At 35.6% G+C, this 27,361-nt stretch overlaps 2 protein-coding genes across 7 annotated transcripts in view; one reads left to right on the top strand and one right to left on the bottom strand.

Moving 5' to 3' along the window:
• The window catches only part of dac (dachshund), a 191,647-nt gene that overhangs the window by 43,291 nt on the left and 120,995 nt on the right, over positions 1–27,361 (top strand). The window contains exons 2-6 of one of the 6 annotated variants that reach the window (XM_069050708.1): positions 7,094–7,221; positions 12,133–12,156; positions 17,797–17,829; positions 20,372–20,576; positions 26,458–26,517. In XM_069050708.1, the coding sequence (XP_068906809.1) occupies positions 7,094–7,221; positions 12,133–12,156; positions 17,797–17,829; positions 20,372–20,576; positions 26,458–26,517 (450 nt within the window). Of the gene's footprint in view, positions 1–7,087; positions 7,222–12,132; positions 12,157–17,796; positions 17,830–20,371; positions 20,577–26,457; positions 26,518–27,361 lie in introns of all 6 variants that reach the window. The other 5 variants (XM_069050707.1, XM_069050710.1, XM_069050709.1 and 2 more) reach the window with 5 other exon arrangements.
• Positions 1–27,361, bottom strand: part of Tbc1d15-17 (TBC1 domain family member 15/17) — a 113,851-nt gene that overhangs the window by 73,397 nt on the left and 13,093 nt on the right. The gene's annotated exons all lie outside the window — the stretch shown is intronic.

Below are 27,361 nucleotides of genomic sequence, written 5' to 3'. Positions count from 1 at the left end.
TAGTAAAACTTATTTAACACCTACAATTCAGAAAGTAAATAGAAATGAAATAATTGTGCAAATAAGAGCGAGCTACCGAAATAAAAATCAAATAGTTGGTAGATAATGTCACCAATTTCATTGTAAAATGTGGTGTGTAAATACGTTACAGTTTAAAAAATGTAGTTTGAGTTAACTTTAGCCTTCAGCGGATTAAGGTTTAATGTGGGACATAAATAAGTTGGTGGATTAAATTTTTTTGGCATTATTCATAATATTCTTTGCATTGCTGGGACTCGAGATCGAGGGAGTCATGGTACTAAAAGCAGTAAAAGTTTTTTTTCTTGTGTTTATTCGCGGTGCTCAAGACAGATGTTTTCTTGTGTGTTGTGTTGCAACAGCAAGATCGTTCGCTTTTTACAGAAACGAATATTATCGTGCACCGAAATAAAATCTTAGGTGCAATTACACCGAGCGAAACGCTTTCACAGGACGACTTAATAATTGTATTTCCGTTTAGACACCGATCAGGATTTAGAAACAGAAAATTATAATTGTACACAACTGACACCGTAAACGATTCGTAGTTTCGAAACGCGCTCGTTAAACGTGTTAAAACTCAAACACAATAATTTCACTTGAATTTTCAATCTAGAAAATTCCTCGAAACCGTATTTTTTCAAACTTGGATGCAATTATTTATTTTTAATGGATCGCGGCTCGCGGCGGCGAATTAAAAACCCACTCGGTCAAGCTCTTCGAGACATATTTATGAAACTGAAAATTTTCGATAGAAAAGTTGTGAATAGGTCCTGATTGATTTAATTATAGCCCGGGTAAATTGGTTCGCTACAAAGAGAGAAGAAAATTAGAGTGGTGGATTGTCGAGACGGTCGCCTAATAAAAGCTAAATTGTCCGCCTGTAAATGACTGAAACACCTACTCGTAATGATCTCGGAGGTAATAAAGTTTAATAAAATTAACCGATAGAGAGTTATAGTTTAGAATTTAGGCGCCACCGGGATGCGCCATAAATCAAGAAGATGAAAAGAAAACATTGTTTACATAGCAGCGTCTTGAGTTGACTGTTAACCTTCCTGTTAACAACGCTGTTGGTACGTAGATAAAAGAATAAACTGTTTAACAGCTGCCTATATTGGTCACAAAATATTACACGTTGATTCCGTTTTACTGCCCTTTTTATTACCGCCTGTTCCGACTGACTCTTACGTGCGCTGTAAATGTAAACCAATTTGCGCTAGTCCAGTTGTAAATGGTGTTCCCCATCGGGGGCGGCGATTTCATGGATGAGGCGAACCCGCAGGTTACGCTCGGGTCGACTCCGGTGTCGTTAATGTGCGATGTTAATTGTAGATTTTCGTTTTTGAACGGCGATCCGGGGACTGATCGATGGGAACCCAGTGGCCTAGTGCGGCATCCCCTCGCGATGGCCGGGGCGGCACCCCTCGCGACTTATTAAAAATCAATATGGGACTAATTCCTCCGAGTCTTCAAATTGCGTTCGGGCTCAAAACGGCATACGGAACAATAAAATTGGTCTGATTCGATTACGTAATTTGGGAGGATATTAGAGTTGCTTTAAAACACGAACTCACGGAAAGGCAATATGTCCCCTTGGAAGGCCGCCATCAACCAGGTATTCCTCAGGGAGAACGTAAAAGATTCATAATCTGAGATTAAGTAAGAAAAAAGCCATTTCGTTTGACTAAACGCTTCTTTTCTTTCAAAATTACAATTGCCCCGCCGAGACATTAGGAAACTGATACCGACTCCGGCTCCACTCGTTTCTGGATTTTTATACGTTTTCGTAATCTTCTTTGTAGGTTTTGATCTTTGAATTTTCCGGGGCACATTACCTGCAAGCCATGCGTGTTCGCGAGGGAGCAGTAATTGCAAGTTGGGCTGCCAATAAGACTGTGCATATCCGACGCCGGATTAAATTTATTGCGAGACACAGAACTGATCCCGAAGTTTTAACGGCGCTCCATAAATCAGTCGGATTGAATTTTTAAACAGAATTGAGTGCTAATTGTATGAATGCTCATTTTACGAATCAGCGTACGAGTTAATCACTCGCCGCAGGGAGCTATTTCGACGCAATTGGGATCAGTTTACCAATAATTCACACGATTTCAATCAGTCAAACGCCGCACTCACGCAAATCAATTCTAACATAACACGAACATTAAACCGTATTCGTAATGCGCGAACTGGTGAATTTGTCAATCACAGACGAAATTTTATAACGACACCGATACGCGCACCGCAGGACGAGGACGAGAAAAAAAAAACGGTCAACGCCACGAAAACCTCGACAGTAATTATAGGTTTTGATGATTGACTGCATTCGCCAATCGCATTTAACCGTTTCAAGCCCTCAGCTTGCCGGTTTGCATTTGCAATAAGGAGTGGTTATTATGCTTTTGTACAAAAAGTTAAATGCCCTCAAATTTTACGTCGTATTTCAGGATTCGTGAGAGAGATTATTATAACAGACCCCGCCTATTCCTATAACAGACGCGTTCCTGATCCTGGCCGGACCCCGACGTGCAGTGATCAACCGTTCTGATATTGCTGCAGCCCCCAAATCAAACCGCGGCTTCTCTGCCACTTACCTGACGAAAACGGGGCCCATTAACCGACAGATCGCCTCCAGATCTGCCTTTTGTCCGACGACCAATTGCCTTCGTTCTCCGATTTTTGCTTTTGGACACTATCGACACCACGGTGATGGAGTTCAGGTTCTTCATCGTGATTGACTGACTGCTCGGTGTAATTTTGAACAATGATCAAAGGAATACGACTCGTCGAACATGACTTAAAATTACACGAATCCATTTGGCACAACGGTTCTCATTAAAGCAATAAATTGAGCTGTCTGTTCGATAATCATAGGTTAATTTCTGTGTTATTAGATTTTATATCGTCGACTAATTAACTTTCTATTCTACTCGTTTCTATTGTTTCAAATGTCGAAAATGACAAGAAAAGGTGTGCTTCCAATATAATGATCGAGAGTTATTAGCTTGCTAGTTTGAGGGTCAACGAATTTTATTCTAAAGAGTAAAGGTCGTTAAAAGTTTAGAATATTGGCAGTTACAGGGAATAATACAGATTTTTTTTTTAACTTGCTCGTTAATAAACAGTAATGAAGTAGTCGATAAAGTGTTTCACACCGCGAGAGCTTTTTCGACTGATTTTCACCAACTAAAATTAGCAACGTTACAGACAAGTTTCGATTGAAATCGTCCCGCTGGTTCTGGGCAGTAGTTCTAAACATGTTTAGTATCTGCTCTAGGTTGGGTCAGGATTGGTAAAATTCACACAGTTTGAGCGCTAATTTATTTAAAAACAGTCGGTAATGCATAATTCTATTACAAACCATTAAACAGGGAACGTTGTGGTTACACAGACACCATGGTAGTTTTACACCTTAAGTAAATGATGCCTTAAATTCCTCAGAAACACAACATATTATGGTATATTCTTAATATGGAAGTATTCTATTGAAGTATATCATAAGCTATGTAGAGGTGTTGGATTCTTTCATGGGCTGTGACCTTGGAAATATCTGCGCGAACGCGGAGCGGTAAACCAGTGAAAAATCTGTAAATGAAAACTGAAAACGTGGACTACTTTTAAATTCAAATACATATACTGGGTAGCAGTACGTTGTTAATTAGTCATTAAAATATCAGGTGTTTAAAAAAATCAATCTTCTTTGTTGTAGAAGATATGGACGTATTTGTTACACTAAATGTGAATTCCAAAAACATCCGAACTATCAAAGTTCCGTCAAGTTGTCACACTGATTATTGACAAAGCTGTTCTAGCATTTTATTCTATGTACTTGGTTGACCACTCTGCAGCAATGCAAATCCCGCCAAATTTTTATGACTGTCAATTACAATTTGTCAACAATTCGAAAAAATAAAAAAACAAAAGAGAACAGTACTTAAAGCCAAAGAATGGCAAGCAATTGACTGTTCTAATGAGATTTTCTGGTCTTTCTATTTAATGTTGCATGTCTTTTTTAAATTTAAACAACTCAACAATAGCCAAAATAAATTTTGATCTGACTGAATTTGACAAAAGCATCCACATCATACATAACCTCACAAAAAAGTAAAGCACGTTATACTTTCAATCAAAAGTTGTGTTTCAATGTTCAGCGGGTACATTGCGTATAATAAATTTTCACAAATTGTGACACTTGACAGGACGGATGTTTTTGGAATCCACCATATCCCAATAGTATGCAAATATTTCATTTTTGTTGTATCCATGGACATAAGAAAGAAAAATCAAAGCCATGTTGCCATACATTATTTGAGGTAAAATAGACATAAAATCACCTCTTGAAAATCCTGGAAATAATGAAGTAAATAATTGCAAACCTGATTACAATCCTTCAGTATTGTTATAGCATTGGCTAGGAAAAAACAAATAGTCAAAATCTTTTTTAATATTTAAAATAAACGATATCAAAGCTGCACCTTTTGCGCCCCCATATGTTCAAATCTAAAAGATATAGAATGTATTTATTATTTTTCTCATCATTTTCTAACATGAATTGACATTGCCCCACTGAGTTGTTCCGCGAATTTTGGGGCACCCAGTATACAAATAGACGAGAGAGACAAGAAACTAACGTAACGAATGACGATGTTTTCCGGTCGCTTTGTAGCGCCTACTTGAGACTGATTTCGTCGTTTGCGTCATAGCCCATGAGAAAACCCAAGACCTCTACCTTCGGTGTCAGCAACAGAAACCATAAACTTTGATTGCTTTTGAGAGATTATATTCATATATTATACAACGAGAGGATTAAAAATTCTCGATCTACGATCTCGTGGTGTTTCCGGCAACACGTCGAGTAATCGAGAATTTTCCATCCTCGAGTTGTATACGGGTAGACTATATCATGAATAAAATAAATAAATAAATAAATAAATAAACAGTTTCCCGAAACCGACTGGGCGCATTCAGTAGCAGAGCGATTTAATGTGACGTTAATGTGACGGCTAGCGCAAAAATTTTTGTAAGTTAAGGCGGCGAGCGAAAATACAAAGGTTGGTATATTCGAATATACAAAGGTTCGTATATTCGAAATCGCCCTGGTTACTACAATAACCGCTGTAATACATGGTAACTAAAGAAAATCAAAGATTCTTATTGGTTTATAAAGTAATGAATGATATAGTCATCAAGATAGAATGATTGGATAACAATAAATTGACAGGAGAGTCTATTATCCTTTTTTTAATGACAGTAATGATAAACTTATGAAAGAGAGATGGTATAAAAAAGGAGTGAAACTTAATCAGAATGATAGTAAAAGAATATTAACTTTTTGGGAAGAAAAATGACCCAAAAACCAGTATTTTGATAAAAGAAGGTGGGAAATCAAGTTGTAGATTTTTATTTTTCGAGATTATTATGTTTGCCAAGAAAGGAAAATGAGCAATTCTTGGTTAATCTTGGTTGCACAATTTATTTTTTGCCTGATGCGATTTGGGCCTTTTGCAGAAATTGTAAGAAAAATGAAATAAGAAGTGTATAGAATAGTGCTCACCGCAATTTGTGTCATTGTGTTGTATGTACTTCTTATTGTAAACCCTATAGGATTTGCTTTTGGGACATCTCTATACACTTTTGACACTGCCTAGAATTTGATTGAAGCAATTTTAGTCCCAAAATGCTACATACAGGTTTGTTGCTGAAATGTTCCTTGGGGTTTTATTGATGTATGCGAAAAAATTGCGTGAGCAAAGATGCATGCCCATTCTCCTTGCTTGTTCTATTTTGATGACAATAATGATCTTGAAAGGAATGAAAGCTGTTCGGCAAAATTTAAGAAATTTCTAATACATATTGTTTTGTCTACGTAGTTATAATTTTGATGCAAAGGATCAATAGTTCCGAAGACTTGCTAAACGTGTGAGGCGGTATAACCTAACCTAATTTTCTATAAATCTATATCTGGATGTTGAATAACTATGCTTGGAGGAGCTTACTATACTGACTGCCATGCGATAAAAATATATGTCAGAGCACACTACGAATAAAAAACTCGTCTGTGTTAAATTATTTCTTCATTTGCCTAATGATGTTAAACCATTGAACGGATGTTCTTCTGTTTGGTCTTCCGCTACCGGTCTTTCTGTTTTCTCTAAATAATTCAACAAAATTATTTTTTTTTAAAACAGGCAAACTTTGGTCTTGACACCATAAATTACAAATAGGTACAAAATATTTTTAAAAATTTTGTTTCCAAATTCTTCTTTTTTCTTCTTTGGGGTAAACATGTTTAATTAACTGAAAAGAAAAGACTGAATGCAACTTTCCTTTTGTCGTATAACATTATTTTTAATTTATTTAAATTTACTGTTCTGATTTTTTTTTCTTATTCTCCGTCGGTAATTTGAATATTTATTGTGCTAATAAACAGTAAACTGGTCAGCCACGTCGAATCGATATAATGGTCTTAACACCAATTGGTACCCTCTGACTGCTTACATTTGCCATTTGTCATCACATTTCTGTGGGCTTGAAGCGGTAATTTTTTAATCCTTGAGCGAGTCGTCTACCAAAAAAGACAGGTAGGGAGTTGCGCCGCTCCTAGCCAAATATGAGCCTCCGCCGGAGCCGGGGGCGTCTGCCAATAACTCATCCGGAATAATTGGCCGCGAAGCTCATGTCGGAGTGTTGTCCTCGCGGTGAGGTCTCGTCCGCGGTTGTTTTATTGCGTCCGCGATAAATAATCCGGGGTTAGGTCGGTCGAGTAATTGAGTTGTAGGATGAAGAAAAAGTATGACAGTAGATATCCGGAAATGAAGCCAATAAATCAAAGAGGGGTCGATTTGTCGACTGACCGTGCGATATCTGATATTTGCGGCGGACGCCACCTAATGGATGGAGTTGTCGGCAAACATACCAAACGTACGTTTATGACTGATGGTCCGTGAGACTATTTGCGCAACACTCAGGCAATTGGACGCGAATGTTGAATGAGAGAGAATCTGCGAGAAGTGGAGTTCTTATTACACCTAGGTTTTAACAACAGTAATTCTCTACTATTTTGCAGTTCCAGGCCCGGCCGTCCTCCGAAGAGAGCGCCCGTGGGTCTCAGCCTCGCCGCCTCCCATCTTCAACATCAACAGCTCAAGAAACAACGCCTCGACAACGGTGATTATCCGTACGAAAACGGACACATGGGTGGTAAGTACTCCTCAATTACCGCATCACATTATCATAATTCCAATATGCGGCCTTCCACGGACTCGCTCTTAAATGTGTGCACGTAAAGCACACCGAACACCAATAAAGCTCGCGGATTTTGAAATAATTTCTAAACGTCCGACCCTAGATTCGTTTTTAAATTGTTTGTCGACAAACCGTTTTGCGTTTGGGGTGTTTACACCGTTTACCGTTCGTTTTCTATAGCAAGTCGGACCGATCGGTACAAAAAGATATTTTGAGTGTCGTGACGGAAAATTGGATTGGATTGAAACCTTTTAGCAAATCGACAAAAGCGACGTCAGAACATGAAAATTATTTAATTTTGAACGTTTCAGGGAACATTTCAGTCGACCCTTGTGTGTTCCATTCGAAACAAAAGCGACGGTCAGTAACAGCTTTTAGTGATTTATTGATTACAGCAGTAAAATAAGTGTTCCCTCTGAACGTCTATTCAAATATACATTCTCCCGCTTAATAACGTACACATTACAGCTGTCAGAGCTTTTATTGTCAGTCAAATAAAACACAAACAACGTTTAGGTCACACTCGCAGACCTACCTGCGAAATTAGACCGCGTCACCCCTACAGTCGAAAGCTTTTAGTGCGCGAGCTTTTATCGTTTGGAGACTGCAGGACGAGCTTCGGATCAGATGCAATCTTAGTTTCAACTAAAATTCGAGCTTTCATGCAGCAAGGCGAAATTAAATTATGGTACATTAAGTTTCGATCAAAAACAGTAGCACTTTGTTGGAAGACGCGACTTGCTGGAGAGAATCTGAAGTATCTTATTCAAATTTATTCATAGTTGCCGCTAACTGAAATGAAATATTTTTTTGCAAGTTAACAATAAAAAAAAACAAATAACAAACAACTACTTGAAGTTGAAGAATGTACATATGATAAAGCTCGAAAGTTACATCTTAATTGCCATCAAAATTGCTACACTTATCTGAAAAAATAGAAATACACCTTCCCTACCACACACCAGACGTGTGTATTTTTTTTGTAATTTTTTAGTCGCATTTGTATCGATAACCTTTTCCCCGACACGTGGTAAAGTCGTCAGTTAACTTCTCAGGATGAACTCTGTTACATAATTACCTCGTTTGTGTTTTAATTAAAAATTTGTGATAGTGCGAGATTAGAAGACGTTAAAAATTAACCGTGAATTAATTTTAGGTCAGTGGTCTCAGTTTAGTAAAATTTCAACCGAGAATAACTCAAATGTCGTTCTTAATTAACAAAGTTTCTTAATTGATCAATAAGTTTCGTTGATGTTAAGTTAAACTTTCAAGATTTTTTTCTAAACTAAATTTACATAATTTGAAATTTGATAAACTCCGTCTGCTAATCTTACACAAAACATTTTGTACACTCAGAGATCGTAGGAACAGTAACTAAGTATATTCAATAAGTCCTATAAGAGATTAAATTATAGGAGAGATCTATGGTTAATTTTTTTTTACTTCGTAAGCCTCTGTTGGTTAATTTTATTTGGCTCTTAAAATGCAAACTTCAAAAGTGTTTATACTCATTTTTAGTAAACAGTTATTGTTTTATAATTGTTAATAATTTTCAAAATTTAAGCAAATTATTTCTAATTTTATTTCTTTGTTGAACTTGATACTATGACGTTCTTTGCTATAATTTTTTAATTACAAATAAAATTAAAATTAATCCAAAAGCACTAAAATTATTAAATTAACTTAAGATAATAAATCGTCTAAAAAAATTTTTTTTTTGTTCGACACAATTTGAGAATTTTCTCCTGTGAACGTATTTTGATAAATGTCACCACTTGTCAAAACGAAACGTCAAACTGATTTTAAAGATTTTAAAGCTCGTCGAACAAAAAAACGTTGTATTCAACTCGTTCGTGCCAAAAAAACCCAATTTACACAAGAACAAATAAACTACTATTTTTTTTCAGTCTTTTATTCACATATTATATCCCGAGTGCAAAATTTTTTATCGGAAATTTTTGCACGAGGGGTATACGGCTGATTATTTCCTGAATAGAATAAACCAAACGCATTATTTCCAATTCTTTTTATTCAAAATAATTAAAAAAAAAATCAGATACCGACATTTTTTATCAGATTATTGTACATGTGCATTTTAGAGAAATTTTATCGGATTATTTTTTGTTTTCTGGTTTTGATTGGTCAATATTTGTCACGCAATTGGTTGCTAAACACATGGAAATAATCATTATATAAATATTATTTACTTAAAAAGCATCAATTTTTGTTTTTTTTTTCCAAAACACTTTATTTTTTTAACTTTCGTTAAATATGCTTTATACTTTAGATAAATAAATAAATACAATTCAATTAGGAGAGTTTTAAGCTTTATTATCCTTTTGGTTTTGAGATCTTTTTTTCAAACGGTGGTCACTAAAATATTTGGATATTTCCAACTAGGGTGAGACTGGCAAAGAACGTTTTCTAAATGACTTATTTTAAGAGTGGTTTGCAGCTGCAATAAAATTATGAACGCAACTTCGCACAGTTGTAAATTAATAGCATCATAACAAGAGTAATCTTTTCCACGTAATTGTAACACCTTGTTGAACAAAAAGGAAATAATCTTTAACTGGAACGAGTGACTTGAATCTCGTTTGAGGCATTCATAGAGGGGCGATAACTGGAAAAGCTCTCGAGCATGGTAGGGTAGTTCTTTGGATGTGGATGTTTGGGACAAGCGCATTGTGTTAATAAAACAAAACGTTCGCAATCAAATACCGCAAATCGGCCATTGTCCCGTAACATTGTAATTAATATATTCCAAAAATGCGTCTGTCGTTTATGTAAATTCCACAGCGGCAGCACCTTAATTACCGATTTTGCACAACAAAAGGTTTAATAACCGACATACCTGAACTTTGACCGCCCTATCACAATGAAATTTTCAGGACAGGTGGCGGTGCAAACCGAGAGCTTTTGCGTTTTGATCGGGAGCTTTCTCGTGCACCGGCGATTCGTGTCCTGAATAATACAAAGTATTCAGGGAAATGCAAAAATAAATAAGTGGCGTAATATTCGAGAATCATGTACGTTTACGACTTATCGAAAACAGCACGTAAGTACTTCCGGCTGGTGTGCTTTGCTCGTTGCTCCCATGTCAGTTGGAGATCCTATCACAAATAAAAGTGCAATTTAATATACTTATACGTTTTCGAACGAATGTTAAATTGCATCGGTTCGCCACGAGGTACTGCCCTTTCGTTTAATTGCGCTTTATCACGGAATTACCACTTTAAAGCTCGACGAGCGGCGAGGCCGGTGTTAATTACAATAACATCACCGTCCAATAAAATAATGCAAGTGACTCTCATCCTGGAGGCGAGAATTTCTAAAATGATTTCCACGCAGAACGTGATAAATTCTGTCGTGAAAAGTCCATTAACACAATATTACACGTCCAATAAACTAATAAAATCGAAAAATAATTTAATTATATTTATCATCTTTTATGAGAGACAATAAAAAGCCAAAGCTTATAAAAGTATAGTGATGTCGATGAGGGCAATCTAATAATACGTTTAATTATAGAAGGCACCAATAAAAAGTTGTGAATCACAGAATCATCAAGTGTAATTGCCGCTCTCTAAATGAGACTTCGCCTCGTAAAAACTCGCTAAGAAAGTGTTTATTTTATTTCTGTAATAACACTTGTCGTCTCTCCTGTTTGCCCCCTAAGACGTGATATACGGAACTTTTCCCGTGGCGATAACGCAGCTTTGGCTCCGGGTACTATCGCCAGCGCTCCGGGCATGAGATTTCCGCCCCTAATATGTCACAATCGTCAACATTGTCGCATCATCACGCTTTTCAGAAAACGTTGAACCCTGCGTGTACCTATCTACTTTTTATGGCCGGACCGACAGGTGCTGTCAATTATCGAATCGGGTAAAACGCAGATAAGACAATCGTTCAAGATGATTTCCGATTATTACCCACCGCCCACCACCGCAAACTTGCATATACGCCATGAATTATGCATAAATGTTTATTTCGACACCGATTTTGCAAGAGATTCAGATGATCGACAAGACGGTTTGTTTGTCGAGTAGCAGATGTGCCGTTAATTATTTCTTTATCGGCATCGACTGAAAAAAATTGAATAAACACCGACTTTTTTGGGATTCGTCGAAATTGCGACAGTTTTCCGTTTTGATAAAGGTCAAAGATCTGGCAAATTTTGTTTGTCGACAGGTCGCGCCCTCTTGCTATAAAATACGGTCCATAAATTATTGTCGAAAGGATTCGTCAGTCTAGTCTGGAGAAATGATGTTTTCAATAGTTGCCTGTAATAAAATTATTACTCAAATTTATTATTATTAAATATTAGTATAATTGATTTAAATAGCCACTTAATTAAAGTCGGTAATTAAGTGTTGCGGGAATGGAGCATGTAATTTAAAACTTAATACATAATTTTTTCTTACATGACGTAAGAAAAACTAAACAACTTTGTAATTTATTGACAATATAAAAATTTTATTAAATCTTAAATTTGTTCAGCTGTTGATGAAGTTATCTGAAACAAAAAGAAATATGAGAAATTTTAAATAATTAAGTACAATTACATCACATCATTATTTTTAATATAACTGCAAAAAATATTATTACCGTTATTATTATTATTATTGATGCTTTAACACTTTTGAAGTTCAAAACAAGTCCCCCGAGGATCAATTAAAATAATATTTATACATTTATATTATATATATTTAAATATATATTTATTAACATACATTAGTGCCGAATTTGTATTTTTTGTGAGAAGTAAAATAAAAATAACTCATTAGGAACTGTGTGGTATATTTTAAATACTTGTACATATTTTGTTCTTAAATGTTTTTGTACTTATATATATTTTTTTAGGAAAACGTAGAATTTATATACCTGGTGAGTTAATAATTCACTATTTTTCTACAAAAATCGAAATTATGGGAAATCTATTAGAAAATTAAAGTGTCACTACTAAAAAAATAATATGACTTGTAACAATTTCGTTTGAAGAGCATTCCTGTAACTTCGTAATTTTAAAATTTTATTTTTGGATATTTTTCCAAAAATAAATAGCAATGTTGTAATCGTCGTCACTTGGTCATATTGGGTGATTCAAAATGAGTGTGGATAAGTATGGCAACTATGTACGAAAATTTATGTGGGTGGGGTAGAGTTGACATTTGTATGACATTTCATAAGCGTGCATTTGATTTTTTTTATACAATTGCACATTAATTTGACAATTTTCAAAATTGCGCCACTATGAACTGTCAAAGGTACGTCAACTCTATCCTACCCACACACATAAATTTTCGTACATAGTTGCCATACTTATCCACAAATATTTTGAATCACCCAATAATTTCCTGATTAAGCACCAAAGCCCAATGACATGAAAATCATTAATCTTTTATTTTTATACTACAAGAGTTGTCATATTAAGATTGTTTGCTTTTGTAAAATTTTGTTCTAGTGCATGGCATGTAATCAAGGTAAAGCAATATTGCAATTTGTTGGAGTATTTAATATTTTTAGCAAAAAAAAAGTGAGTGAAAATCAAATTTTCCACCCTTTTAAATATTCAAGATTATGACAATCAATAATAGTTTCTTATGTTTTTTTTTGCAAATTCGGATTTTATAAAATTAGGTCAAGAAAATTGTAGTGTCATATCTTGAAAAAAATAGTCATAATAGGTACTGGATTTTTTCATGGGCTATGAGTCATATCTGCGCAAACGACGAATATCAGTCTCCAGTGGGAGCCTGGAAAACACCGTAATTCCTTACGTTAGTGTCGTCTCTTTCTCGTCTGTTTGCATGTAAAGTAGTTGACGTTTTCAGTTTTCATTTATAGATTTTTTACTGATTTATTGCTCCGCCTTCGCGCAGATATTTCCAAGGTCACAGCTCATGAGAGAATCCAAGACCTTTACCCCGTGAAGAGTTCGTTTAGAAGATGGGACACGTGTGGAATACTTTTGTTTACATATTTCGTTATGCAACTAAAAGAAAATCGTGTGATAACTTGTTAGGAGTGAAAAAATGTTTGAGGATTTGTTCGGTAAGAGATTTCCTTAATGATCCGGATAAGATTAGAGTCGTTCGGGTGAAAGTGTTGGAGGTGAAAATCGTGTGTCATTTAAGTACGTCGAGGCAATAATCTGGTCGGTATGTGGCCGAAAAGAAAGTGTGGGTGATCCGGATTTGGTCGTTTTCGTGGGAGATAATCCGGGTAATTTCTTCCGAATCATGTGGAGATAAGTAGACATTAGCGATTAATACAAAAGGGGCGTTTAATATTATTTACGGTGCATTTCTTGGAAGTATCTTAGCTTAAGCCGTATTAAGTGACCGACAGACGGACAGACATACGAATAATAAAAACTTAGCACCGCTTTTCAAACAGTGACAACCCGTAATTAGAGACCTGAGCATTAGGAATATTCCTATTCAATATCTGAAGTAGGCGGATAATAAAATTTACATTCGATGTCACGATAATGTAATAATCAAGATGAATCATAAAATATTCATAATAATAATGATCAGGTTTTAACGCCGATAAACAGTCGACTTGTTTGATGCGTGAATTAATTATTTTTCAGGATCGGCGACGCACTAAATCATTTCGTTGAAAATATTTTTACAATTCGAGACGACTTTATCTCTCAAGGTGTACTTCTTTCGGACGGGCGACCGCATCCCTATCCCGAATAAGTGCGAGCGGCCGTTTCGCAACGGCGTGTTGGGGCCAACTCGGGCGTAATTAATTAGGAACCGCTCTAGCGGATCCAGGGCAGGCACTCTGATACACACGAACTTGTAGCTGTCAGAGTCTTGGAGATATGTTAAGCCGATTCGGGCGGACTGTTAAAGCCCCGCATCTCTCAGCTTCATTCACTTTATTTAATTTCGGTCTTTTATTTATGAAGAGTTATAGATTATCCTCCCGACGTTTGTTTTAACGATGGCATTTAATTATTATTGGATCTGGGTTTTACAGTTCCGTTTTTACAACCACTATTCTATGTCATCATTATACGCTTTATCCCTTTTATTTATCGTGTCATAAACGATTGTAAAATATGAGAAAATATTTGATTGGATACGTCCACATATGTGTCTTCGTAATTTTCTATTTGCAATTGGGACCCATTTATGCCTTTTTCATAGGTCCACTTTTATGGTGTTTGTGCTTAATAAAGCCCGACCACGTTCGTTAAAATGTGGCGACCTTAATTCTGCAAACTGCACTAGCAGGTACCTGCGGGTCAGAATGCACGAGGGCCGCCTCTACTGCGCCTGCTGCTGCTGCCGCCACCGCTGTTGCATCCCCTTCAATTGAAATATGATATCGTACTTCGCCTGCATATCACTCTGTTTACTTTTCATATCCGAATGCACAAAGCTTGTAGTCGTCCAGACGAATCTTCTTCACAATGCAACCCCAACGATTCTGACAATCCCATTCAATTTCGAGAAAAAACACAAATTCGTTCGACTGGATACCATCCAATAGACCCTATTACCGCTATAAACATACACCCACAATGCAACAAATGAGCTTGCTCCTACCTCCTTTTGTTACTTACAATGCTTCAAGAAATTAATACAATTTTGGATAATGATAATAAAAAATACAAACGAGATACTACGTAATGATAAAATTAAAAACACGTCAACAAAATGAAAGTTTAATAAGGACAATTTCTTTCTCCTGTTTCCATATCCCATATCTTCAATCGAACTCGGATTCGAATCTCTTGGAGGTTATACAAAGCGATCGAAATTTTAAGTACATAAATTGTTATTCCTCATCATAACAATAACATTCCCTTTTCTAAATAAAATCTGAACTTTTGAACAATCTAACAATTTTGCAGAATATAATATGTAGGTATTAAAATAATAGTAGATTATATCATTAAGAGTAGAAGTTTGTCTTTTTGTGCTAAGCCCAGAGATTGAAGATCGACGTCGCCAACTGGGCGAAGCACAAAAAAACCGGTCGTTGTTCACTTTAACTACTTCTGGAATTTTCGCGTTTTTTCTGGCTAGACAGCCTCAGGGCGTCCTCCTAGATCGTTTCCCACCATTCAAACCTTGTGCAAATGAATTTTCCTTACCCTTTAGTTATCTATACCAAGACATTGGCGCGCCCTCGACGCGACCTTGAAACACAACAAGAGAGAAAAAAAAAGATTTGAATGGTGGAAAACGATCTAGGAGGACGCCCTGAGGGTGTCTAGCCAGAAAAAACGCGAAAATTCCAGAAGTAGTTAAAGTGAACAATTACCAAAAGACCTACTCTGAGTGATATACTATTTTATCTTCAAGCGGATCACAAAAAAAATCGGACATGAACTCATTTATTTTCTTTTACTGCAGTTCCAGTAAAATGACTAAAGTCTAAAATTTACTTTTTAACGTTGAACGGTCATCTTGCTATTTTTGATTTTGACATCTGTCATCCATGCACATGGGTGCTTTTTAGAGGCTTTCTTCAATATGGATAATTTAATTATTAAATAGGTATTTCGTGTAATTATTGATAAATAAATCGTGAGAAATGCTTCAAAAATGTGGACATTTCAACTCCTAGGATTTGAATTTCCTATTTTATATACTTACTCATTAATTATTTTTTGCTTTGTGAGCTGCATAATCCCTTCAACCCTTAAACTTCTACCCCACGCATTAATTTGCTGTCTTGTAGACTCCGGAAAAAATCTTTAATTTCACACCCTAATATCACATTTCCTTTTTACGTTTGCATCTCAAGTTTCTGTCAATTTTTATTTTTCTTCCAAGATTCTGGTCGAACAGATAATTTTACCGAAGAAAGGGAACGTGATAACCTCTCGCCGAATTCTTTCCAACGCTTTACTTTCATCATTTGGGTAATTTCAGTAATCGCGTATTGACAGCCCTGTAAGTACCTCTGCGTGCTGTCTTACAAAAGTTTTGTTAAAATCGCGCCGCTGAAATATGTAATTTCGGTACTCGTCTTCGGTTGCGGTTACAGTATTTAACAGCCGCAAAAAACGTGTCAACAAAAATGATTTAATTTATTTAATTTCGCAGCTGTTCTCATTTAAATGGTAACAAATTATCATAATCATATAAATTTACATAAACGCAGAGTGGGTATTTACTCTTTTTAAGTGTGGTACGGGTCGTGCACCTCTCTCAAGTTCTCGTTTTCGTTCATTTGTATCAATCCGTTTTCTGTTTCTCGACATACAAATTGTTGTTTTGACGGCAATAATAATAATTCTTGACAATAAATTAAAGTCGAGGTAAAACGATACCTCGATTGGTTCCGCGAGGCGTAGGTAATACAAAGACCACATATCTATGTGAATTGAGCCGTGAAAAACATGGTACTGCAGTGTTATTATTTTTTATATTAATATTTTCCTAACGGATGGGCAAGCAAACCCTATTATGGCTTCGCATTATCCGCATGTTAGAGTGTGGGGTGGATACAGAGTGTCCGAGAGGGATCGGCTTTGTATTATTCTCTTGATGATGATTCGACGTGGCGTCATTGTAAGCAGTTGCAGTCGACCAGAGATTGCCATGGTGCAAGTTGCGAAATGTTGCATCGCCACCACCCCCGACTCGTTCCCCGCAACCGAAACAATCTCTGAAAACTGTTTCCTTCGAGTAGCTCCGCAAGAAATCATCCGGCAGAGCGGTCCAAATGTCGTAATTACTACTCGGACCCAATCCTGGAACTGTCCAAACCGCAAACCTGCACTTAAATCGTTCACGATTCACAATAATAGCAATTCGACTAATTCCTAATGAATAGTCGACACAAATCGTCCCAGAATGACATGCACCTTTTCGGACCAGGACCCCGAGGCTCTTTTTTCTGGCCTGTATAATTTTATCCGATCCCATTTACAATTTGTTTTGCGTTTAAGCGTGGTTATCTCGATGACTTTAAACGTTTGATTATAGCAATTTCAAAATAATTCGAGCTATTATTATTTTTGAATGGGCTAAATTATTGTTTATAAATTTATCGTTTAACGCCGCCGATTCGGTTTTTTGGGTGCGTGTGCATGTGCACCAGAATCACATCTCGGGAGATAATTTACGGCGGTTTTTCGGATGGTTTTGTAATAGAGTGTCCCCTAAAGACGTGTCAATTTCGGCCGTTGGTCGATCAGGTAGACGCATCGCAGAGTTTCGGTTTAGAAGTGCTCGCGGCTATTTATAACCCTTAAAACTATATTCGGCAAAGCATAAAGATAAGTGGTCGATTATAAATAAGCTTCTTCCAAATTGTCTAGAACCAGTCTGTTACGGCTAATTTTAAATCGCTCACAATAGGCCACGAAAGTGGAATTTTTTAATCAGCGATGGTCACCATCGATCATTTCTTGCTTTTAATTGATTAATAGGTGCAGCGTTAGAAGCGCACATCTATCAACAGTGGTCGTTGATGCGTTAGAATAACATTAACATTAAGAGGTCTCTCTCGATTATTGTAACTACTACATGATGTTTTTCTATTTTACAGTTGAATTTACTGTTGACATGATGATACAAAGGGGTATGTTATTTTATACTTAAATTTTCAACTTCTTAAAGTAACCGCATCTTCCAATAATATGCAAAGTTTCTGCATGTTGATACTAAATATAGTGAAGTTAATTTTGCTAGATTAAATTGCTTTTAATTAATATATTTTGTCAAAGCTCTAACAGAATTGACTTTCATCCATAGATATTTCTAGATTTCCTCTAAGAGTAAGACCACAATTGGGCTACTAAAGTCAATTTCAACTAAAGTTCATGACAGAGTATAACATTTAGAAGCATGTCTTGTGTTCTATTTTCTATTAACTTTCTTTCGTTATTTTATTTTAGCCCAATGAGACAATAAAACTGTATTTTCAATTTTATTCTTTTAGGCTCAAATAAGTTGACTGACAAAGGTCAATTTCTATCAAAATTCCTGACAAAATACATATAATATTTTATTTATTGCTACCTGATAGTCTGTTTATTTAGATATTTTTCTCAAAATACATCAACAACAATTTTTGATTTTCCCAATTTTGGGTACTTTTAGTTGACCTAGTTTACATTTTATTTCCAGTTCAGGTCGTCGATCATCAAATTCTAACAGAAATTGTTTCATTTCAGCTTATTACTAATAAGGAAATAATTTTACTCATAGAAATTCTCCTTTCTAATAATATTGCCATTTTGTCCACCAAGCTACGCTTACTAAAGAAAATTACTGTACTGTAATTTTTTAGTAAACATTGATCCAACATCTATTAATAATTTAAAAGTATTATACTAACATAAATTGATCAATTTATTCAAAGAAATTTCCTTAGTACCTTTAGAAAAAAAATTACATTGTATTCTCTTGCCAAGGTTTATTCACATTTTTTTCTAATTTTCTATTTTATAACTTTTCTCTACTAAATTTTATTTGTTACTTTAGATGGTTTCTATCTGCTCCACATTACATTAATGAAAATGTCAAAACACCTTTCACTTAGTCATCTTTAAATTAAAACAAATCTGAATCCATTTAAAAAATTCTTAAATTTCAAGAAATTTTAAATTACAAACTTAACTTAAGGTATAAGAGAGCAACGTAAAAAACATAAAATGTGAGATAACACGTCCACACGTCTGAGTTAAAATCGACAAATAAGCGAGCTCAATACACCACAATATACTTGGCAGTCTTAGCACAGATTTATCATTATTCCACAAAGCCAACAAAGTTGTATCGTTATGAAACAAATTGCAAAACTCACTCAGGATTTTTTTCTGTCCAATAGGCTTTGTTTGAAGAAAATAGGTGTATTCGTTTTTGAATTAAATGGTTTCAAACAGAGAGATAAAGATTCTAAAAACTGTTAAAATGTCTTCTGTCGCGTGAGTAACAGAACGTTTGAAAATCAAATATCCAAATAACGAACACTCCAATTTCATTTATGTGTAGGTATAGTTTGAATTATTTTCATGATGTTGCAATCAAATAAATGCCAAACAAATGTCAGCTTGTTATTTTAAATGAATTTATATTTTTATCGATAAATTTTTTAAGTTTAAATGTTATCTACCAGCACGAATCCGGCAACCAGATATACAGTCTGCGGACTCACATTTTCAAGAAGCACAATTCCTTTGAACTTTATTCAGACCGCATAATTATTATAATTAAGTGTTACATGCTAATCGACAGTTCGGAAGTTAGTACAAGCCGTAATAAGCCTGACCATGACCTGGTTCACACGTACCACCGCAAGTTTTTGATTCCGGCAACTTCTCAAAGCCTAATATCCCATCAGAATTAATAAATTACCGCTAATTGTAAACATTCTTGTGATCTATGGAATATTTTTAACCGAAATCGTGATCGGTCATGACGTGACTGCTATGCATAAGAGGACATCTTCGTGGGTTTATGAAATGCAAAAATAAAAAAAAGCGGCCGATTCCATCAGTCGAAAGACCGTTTGAGGAGATTCGGCAAAACGGTGCAGTCCAAACTGCAGGTAATAATATTTATGTATATCTATGAAAGGCGATTTGGGGCACAGCGGGATGCTGCGGCCCCCCGGGGTCCGACCCGCGACCTCGGTTTCCCACCACCCTCATTAACAGAAATAATTACGCTGCCTTAATTATCAAGGAATTATTGTTCCCTTTAACTGGTTTATGACGGATCTTCATCCGCAAATATGGCGCATCTGACTGTTTCGCGAGTACCACCTTAAGTGGATCGGAAACCCGGCGGGGGTCGCTTTTATTGCCGATGCATAGCTATAAACCACAGGTGCAATGAACTAACTAGTCGCTTAATTAGTCAGTACCCATTTTATTTAAGCTCCGCTGATGGGCCACACAACATACACATGAGAAATTAACTCGATGGTACTCATCAATCATCCTTGTGTCGCTACAGAAATCCCGGAGAGGGCACAGTCTAACCGGCGAGGTATCGCTTACGGTCCGAGCTTTGTTCTGGAGGAAGGCCAACATATTTCACGAACGATAATTAAACGCTAGACATCATTTTCGGGAACGGTCTTGATGACAATTTAATTATGAAAATTATCGTTGCAGATATGTCAAGACTAGAAAAATCGCCGTTGCTGGCGAACGGATACAATCATCCCCCTCACCTAAGTCACATGCCCTTCATGCAGCTACCCCATCCGGCGGCGGCACACTCCGCTCTTCTGTCGCCGGCGATGCCCCACAACCTCACAAGACACGACGGCTCCGTCATCAAGAACCAAGGCATGCCCACCATGGAGGCTATTGCGAGGTAGGCCCCTTCTCCTTCACTTTTATCTTAAATTTTTCACTAGAACAAAAAAATAATCAATAAAAAGCACACAAAGAAAACTTAATTGCAAAATTGTTAATTTTTTAAAAAATAAATTTTACAAGGGACACTCTGCTGTCTCTGTCTTATTTTATTAGTATCATTATTGTTATTTACTTTAAACTGCTATGAAGAGTAAAAAAAATAATTGAAAGTCTACAAATTTTATGAAAATTAACTCAATTAAGAAAAAAAAGCATAAGTCTAAATGTACCGTTACAAACAAAAAATTGAATTTTAAAATATAAATACATATTAATTTGTTTTGTAGGTAATCAAAAGAACAAAATTTTATCTCAGGTTTTATCAAGTTTATGAGCATTTAAAAAAGTTATTTAGCATTTATTTATACAATGAAGTTAAATTTAAAGATCTTTTATCTAAATGTCAAAACCTTTAAAACCCAATCTTTAATCTTTAGATCGTTTGATAATCACCATTTTCGTAAACTTTTTCCCAGTTTCTTTATTTTTCTCGTTGTTTTTGGTTTATTATTGTTTGTTCTACTTTACTGATTTGTAAGGTTCAAACAATCCTTATTGCAAAAGTTGAGAGAATGTTTCTACAATTAATTTAATTCATTCTGCAAATAAAATCTTGTCGAGCATGCATCAGAACGATAATCTAAACGATTATAACCCCTTGTCGTCATATCTGGAAGCGGCCGGTAAAGTTGTGGATCGCAATATTTCCCTGTTCGTGCGTTTCTCGTTTGCCGCTGACCGCGTCTAGTGTGCCCGACTGGAGAAGTAAAATACACTCATTATGTTAATCCTTTGTGCCACCATTTCCATTTTAATGCAAAATACAGAAAAACGGCACACAAACATAAAAAATCACGCAATGTGAACATTATTCTGTCATATTATATGGCCATAATAAAATCGTAAATTAATTATAGTTAGACTATTTATGTGTTGAGTTTCACAGTTAACGATTTTTATGGTGACCTGTAATGAGGAAATAGCAATCTTCCTTTTTTTTTTCTATCGGCGAAAAAGCGAATATGTTATTATTTTCCGATTAAAAGGCTCGCATGTCGGAGTCCAATGGAGATTTCAGATTAAGTTTAGCGACTTCAATTCCTCTTCTGTGAGGTTTCGAGAGATAAATCATTTCGTCTTCGTCTCTCTTTTTTGTCGTTAACTCATCACAAACGTTTAATAAGATAATCGATCATGTTGAAGAGATAAACGTCCTGTTTCGCAATTTATTACTAAAACGTATGTACGATAAATTTACTTAATGCTGTTGTTTGAGAAAAATATTTCCCCGTAATGCGAAACAGACGCAAAAAATTAATCAACATAATGTATTTGGAATATGAGAGTGTGCCTCTCCGACACAACTAGTCGCACACATATTTCTCCTGAATTGCTAAAAACCAGAATCATTAAATATTCTTGATCTACAAGTTTCGCATTCATAATTTCCACTGATCTGTGTGAAAACACAAAGAGCAAGAAAACGCGTATGCAGAGTATGGGAAATAGTTTAAACGATTTGTTTGCAGTGTTCTTTCTCATTACTCTAAATCTGACACAACTTGCAAGTTTCTTTTTTCACACATAAAATGGTTATTAATGGTAATTGTGGTTTTATAGTAAAAACACGATAATTGGTGCGATGCATGATACTGGCCAATTATACTTAAGTATATGAGATCTGGCTAAGTTGTAGGTAAACAAAGCGTACTCAATCATTTTAATGAAAGAATGTATTAATTGCGTCGGCAAGACTAAAGAAATTGTTAATGGTTGCTTAGCATACATTTCCATATTGCTAGAATAATCGCTTATTATTGGGATTATTTGATGAGATGATTGTACAACTCGTCGTACTGAAATACGGAAGCATTTCGGTATTTTCTTTTCTGTAGTAAAGACAGTTTTCAGCAAGTGTAGCAGGCGGGAAATAAAAATTGTGATGTATTGTGTGTTGCAGAGTTAGAAAATCTACAGTTAAAGTAGATGAACTGGTTGTTGTTATATAAGTATGTCGGTGCTATTGGTTTAGCTGTGTAGAAATTCATCTTAAGACAAGCTTAATCCTTGGAAAACGCGAAGTTATGGGTGCGATAAAGTATAAGTCCGGTAAAGTGAATGATGCATGACGCGTTTTCGGACCTAATCCTGTAACCCTTTCGTGTCTTAACTCGGCAAGTCGAGGATTTAAGTTCAAAGATCTCGCTGGAAATCTTAGCGCTCAACTTGAAAGTAGTCGAGTTTATGCAATATTTAATACAACAAACAACAGGATTACATAGACAAGCCCAACAAAATTTCCCAAGTCAAATTAGTTTCCTAAACAGTGAGGTATCCGCTTACCGGAATAGTTGATGTTGAGTCGTCGAATCCTGCAACAAATGGTACGGTAAACGGCATAAAAAAAGGGGGAGAGCGTTTTCTTCCGGGGGCTAAACCCGAAGCGACAGACCGCCGTCGTACGTCTTCTCGGCGCGTTAAGGAGATTAGGTGACTTATTTGGCCTCTAAAAGGCGTCCAAATTCGCGATTTAGAAAAATGGCCGTAGCCTAATTTCGGGTCCGTTTTAATGAGTGGTTATTAGTGGGGCCCGAACGCCATTAATCAATACAATCAGCGTCGAGGTAATGGAAGTGGGATAAAGCGGCCAATAGACTGGTAAATTAATATTTGTATTCAATTTATTTGTATGTCGAACATTGAGACAAATGCGAGGTGAATAAGCTAGACAGTCTACCTGGAGAATTAATCACGGCGCTTCTTCATGACGTGTACACGCATCCAGCGGCCCGGATTTGCATTTTAATTACAGGCGAGCGTTGAAATGATAATGATGACTTGAACAACCGTGTAAACAAGAAGACGAGTGCAGTCTCTTTACCGGCGAACGGGATTAAGACACGAACAACGCATATTGTTCCATTATTTCCTGCATTCGGACTTTTTTATTTTTCGGAACGACGGTGCCGGCACAACCGGGGCCGCATCGAAGCAAAATCGAAGTGTGTTATTTTTGATGTGGTGGTATTGAAATTCCGAGAAATGTTGTTGTTTAAAGATTGCATTAATTGCATTTTTCGTTTTCTGTCGCTTCTCTTCTGGCAAACATTTTACGGCAGACACAAACTCTTATATTAATAATAATGCTTTATTTGTTCTACGGGCTTCGAATTCCTGCTTACAGTTTTATCTAAAAATAAAGGTAACGATTCTAAAAAAATTACATTTTTCTTTTCTTTAACCCCTTTCTTTTTCCATTCTCTTCATACCTATTTCATCCATCCTATCTCCCTTCCGACTTCATTCAGTATTTCTCCCTGTTCCTTTCTCTCCCTCTCTCTCATTTCGCTACATCCTTTCCACATATGTTCAATTGTCTCTCGCTCTCCTCACAGCACATTCTACACCTTCTTTCCTCTCCTTCCGTCCAATACCTGTTGTCTCTCTTCTCGTTCTCAGCTCTAAATCTCGCCATCATTAATTTTTCTTTCTTTTGCACTCGTACTCCGGAATTTCCTCTGTCATAGACCTATCATACTCCCTCCTGTATCTGGATTCTTTGATTCTCTCCCTTCTTTCTTGCTCGTCTGTCTTTGTCCCTTCCACTCAGTTCTGCATTCATCCATCTTCATTTTTTTCTCAATCTTTCCACTTCTTCACTGGCAGTATTTCTTTCTCTTCTTCTTCTCCGTGTTCTTTTTCTTTTCTCTCTAGCATGCCGTTAGTATCCTGCACTCTTCCCTTCCATCCATTTTGTCTTCAAACTTTGCCGTTGTCTCTACCTCTTCTTGTTCCTTCCATCCCCTGCTCTCTGCCCCGTACATCAATATACTCTCTATCATTCTCTCACCAACTCTTATAAACAAAATTAATCACAAATATGAAATGTCCTTATGCCATACTTAGAAGATATTGTTATAGCTACAAAATGTACAAAATGGGACATACTTTCAAAACAACTGATCCAATAGCCGCCAAAATCAATAAAGTTTGATTCCTTACTCTGACGAACATTTTCCAAAAAGAAAAATTTAAATAGGTGTACTTTCCGGGAAGTTGTCGTGAACTAAAGCATATTGCACAAAATTGCATTATTCATACCAGAACCAATATTTCGATTACCACTAAAACTAATGGACGACGATTATTTTACTAGATAAATGTTTTATAAAAACCAACATTCAAATCAACTGAATTTTGCAAAATTTTGTGAACGAAAAAATCCCACAAGCAAAAAAATATGCACAGATGTCATGCAGAAATCACTTTTCTTTATAGGGCAATCAGAATTTGAACTCATATCCATACTTACGTTTCCTTCCGGAACATGAAAGAAAAATTCGGCACGATAATTTTATATTTATAAACTAGGCAGCTTCAAGATATATTTTAAAAAATAAAGAGTTGCTCAGCAGAGTTTGTGTTTTTATGCAAGAGTGTTAAAACACCATGCTAAAGCTACACGATACAGCTACACGATACAGCTACAGTTAATTTTATTTGTGGCATTACGAACTAGTGCTAAAATTATCTTCTGTTGCAGCAATATAAATCTTTGCTTAATTATGTAATTTCATGCTTCAGAGAAAAACCATATGCGTTTCATCAACTTTAAGATATACTTAGGTACCTATTTGCTGCAGAATCACTTCATTATAATGTGAAATCTACTATCTGATAAAACGATTTATGTATCTAAATAATAATAGCTTTGGGAAGTATTAAATTCCTTTCTACTGTGTATGTAATAATTTTTAAAAATTATTTGCAAAAATGTTTTCATTGTTTAAATTTATGTGAATATAATTTACACTAAAGATTTGGCTAAGCATCAAAGATTATTAAAAGAAAGTCAGAAAAATTGTAATTTATCCAATCACTGCATAAAGTAGTATTTTATTTCATGATTGGGAAGTATGATTGCACGAATCGTAGGCGAGTGCGGCAATCCCATGAGTGAAAAAATGACACGTTATGCGTAGATTACATATACATTTTTACGACTGTAATTAGAAAAATAATCAGTATCAAAACACAAATCTAAAATTTGACGTTTCTAAAATCAACCTAGCGAGAAAACTTCAATTGTTTCCAATGCACTTTTTGTTTTACTAGTACCATAAACAAATGTTTTTCGCACTAAAAACAGTAATAAAATTAATTTTGATATAAAGAAAAAATGAAACCAAATCCTGTACTCCTGGGTATATCCAAGAATATTTTCTTATTATTTAATACTGAAAATATTTCCGCATTACACTTTAATATTTTATTTCCACTAAAACCTAATTTATTATGAATTTTGGTGTTATAACGGATGTAAAACAAAGGTTTACACAACATGTGTTGAAAAATAATTCAGCAAACAACAGTAAACAAATCGAACATAATCACAGCACGACACCGCGCCAATAAGATTGAAGATAAAAACTGAAGTATAATAATAATTTATTTACCACCGTTACATAAATCTACACGTCACGAAGTACTAATATGAATAAATGTATGAATAATTCATGATGGTCCTTCACAAGGAATTATTATTATTGACAATAAATATATAATTTTTGGAAATTAAATTTGAGCAATTCAGAAGGAAATCTAAAATTTGGACTAAAACAGTGCGATTATCTTGAATTTTTCTTGTACTCGAAGAAAATGCAAAAGTTGATACCTGTGTTGGAGAACTGCACTCCAGCCAAGATTCATAACAGTGCAAGTGTTCCTGTTATAAAATTCAACACGACAGGTACACGAAGCTGCAGTTTCGGTTGAAGTTTTTATTAAACTGCTCAACCTAAAATGAAAATTTCTAACGTTTCGTTTTATTTTTCCAGGTCAGGAATATGGGAAAACTGTAGGGCCGCCTACGAGGACATCGTGAAACATTTAGAAAGGTATGTGAAAATTAGTATAAACGAGTGTATTATTTGTTCGTGATCGGATTTCTTGTGTGACGTTAATTAGGAGCAAAATTATAGTTCGTATCTGAGAACTGCAAGTTTTAGTTTCATCTCAACGGAAATAAAACGTAGTAATTGGGTGAGATGATATATTAATACAGGACGGACATGCAACCAACAAACAATTATTTAAAGATTCATCTATACGACTGAACCGGTTTAGAGCCCTAGATTTTTATAGACCCAATCTAAAGTGAATTTGTTGATTTATCAGTTAGCATTTGTTAACTTGGTTAAGTGGTTGTTTCGGTTTGCTTCTGGATGGAAATTAATTAACAAGCTGGACCACCTTTAGAAAAATTTACATCTAGACTCCTACCAACAACTTTACCGGCTTCATTGAAGCTTTCTTTAAAATCTGGACCAAGTCAAATGTTTTGACAATCACGTACAGTTCTGGCACTTTAATAATTTTAATTGGACGGAGAACTAATTGACGTTTAATATTACGCTAATTATTTTTACAGTTCTTTCACGTATTTATGAGTAGGCGTATCCCTACTAATTAAGTCTTGAAAAATATAACGAACCTAACACGTTTTTAATTTATTATGCCGCAACAATAATTATAAATATTATTGACACACGCATACCTCGTCTCAAGTCGAGGCGTTTAAATCACCAACAGCCTAGAACGAGCATGCCAATAAAAATCACCTGTCTCATAAACCAAACGAATGCGTTATCGAGAGCGTTGAAATTTCCTAGGAAAATTAGTAACATTAAGTGGCGGCGCACAGGTCCAAATATTGACAGGGCACGCTCTCTCATATAGGTA

This window comes from Tenebrio molitor, chromosome 6, assembly GCF_963966145.1.
Source record: "Tenebrio molitor chromosome 6, icTenMoli1.1, whole genome shotgun sequence".
Taxonomy (NCBI): Eukaryota; Metazoa; Arthropoda; class Insecta; order Coleoptera; family Tenebrionidae; genus Tenebrio; species Tenebrio molitor.
The sequence above is the reverse complement of the archived record's forward strand: the minus strand, read 5'-3'. Positions and strand labels throughout refer to the sequence as shown.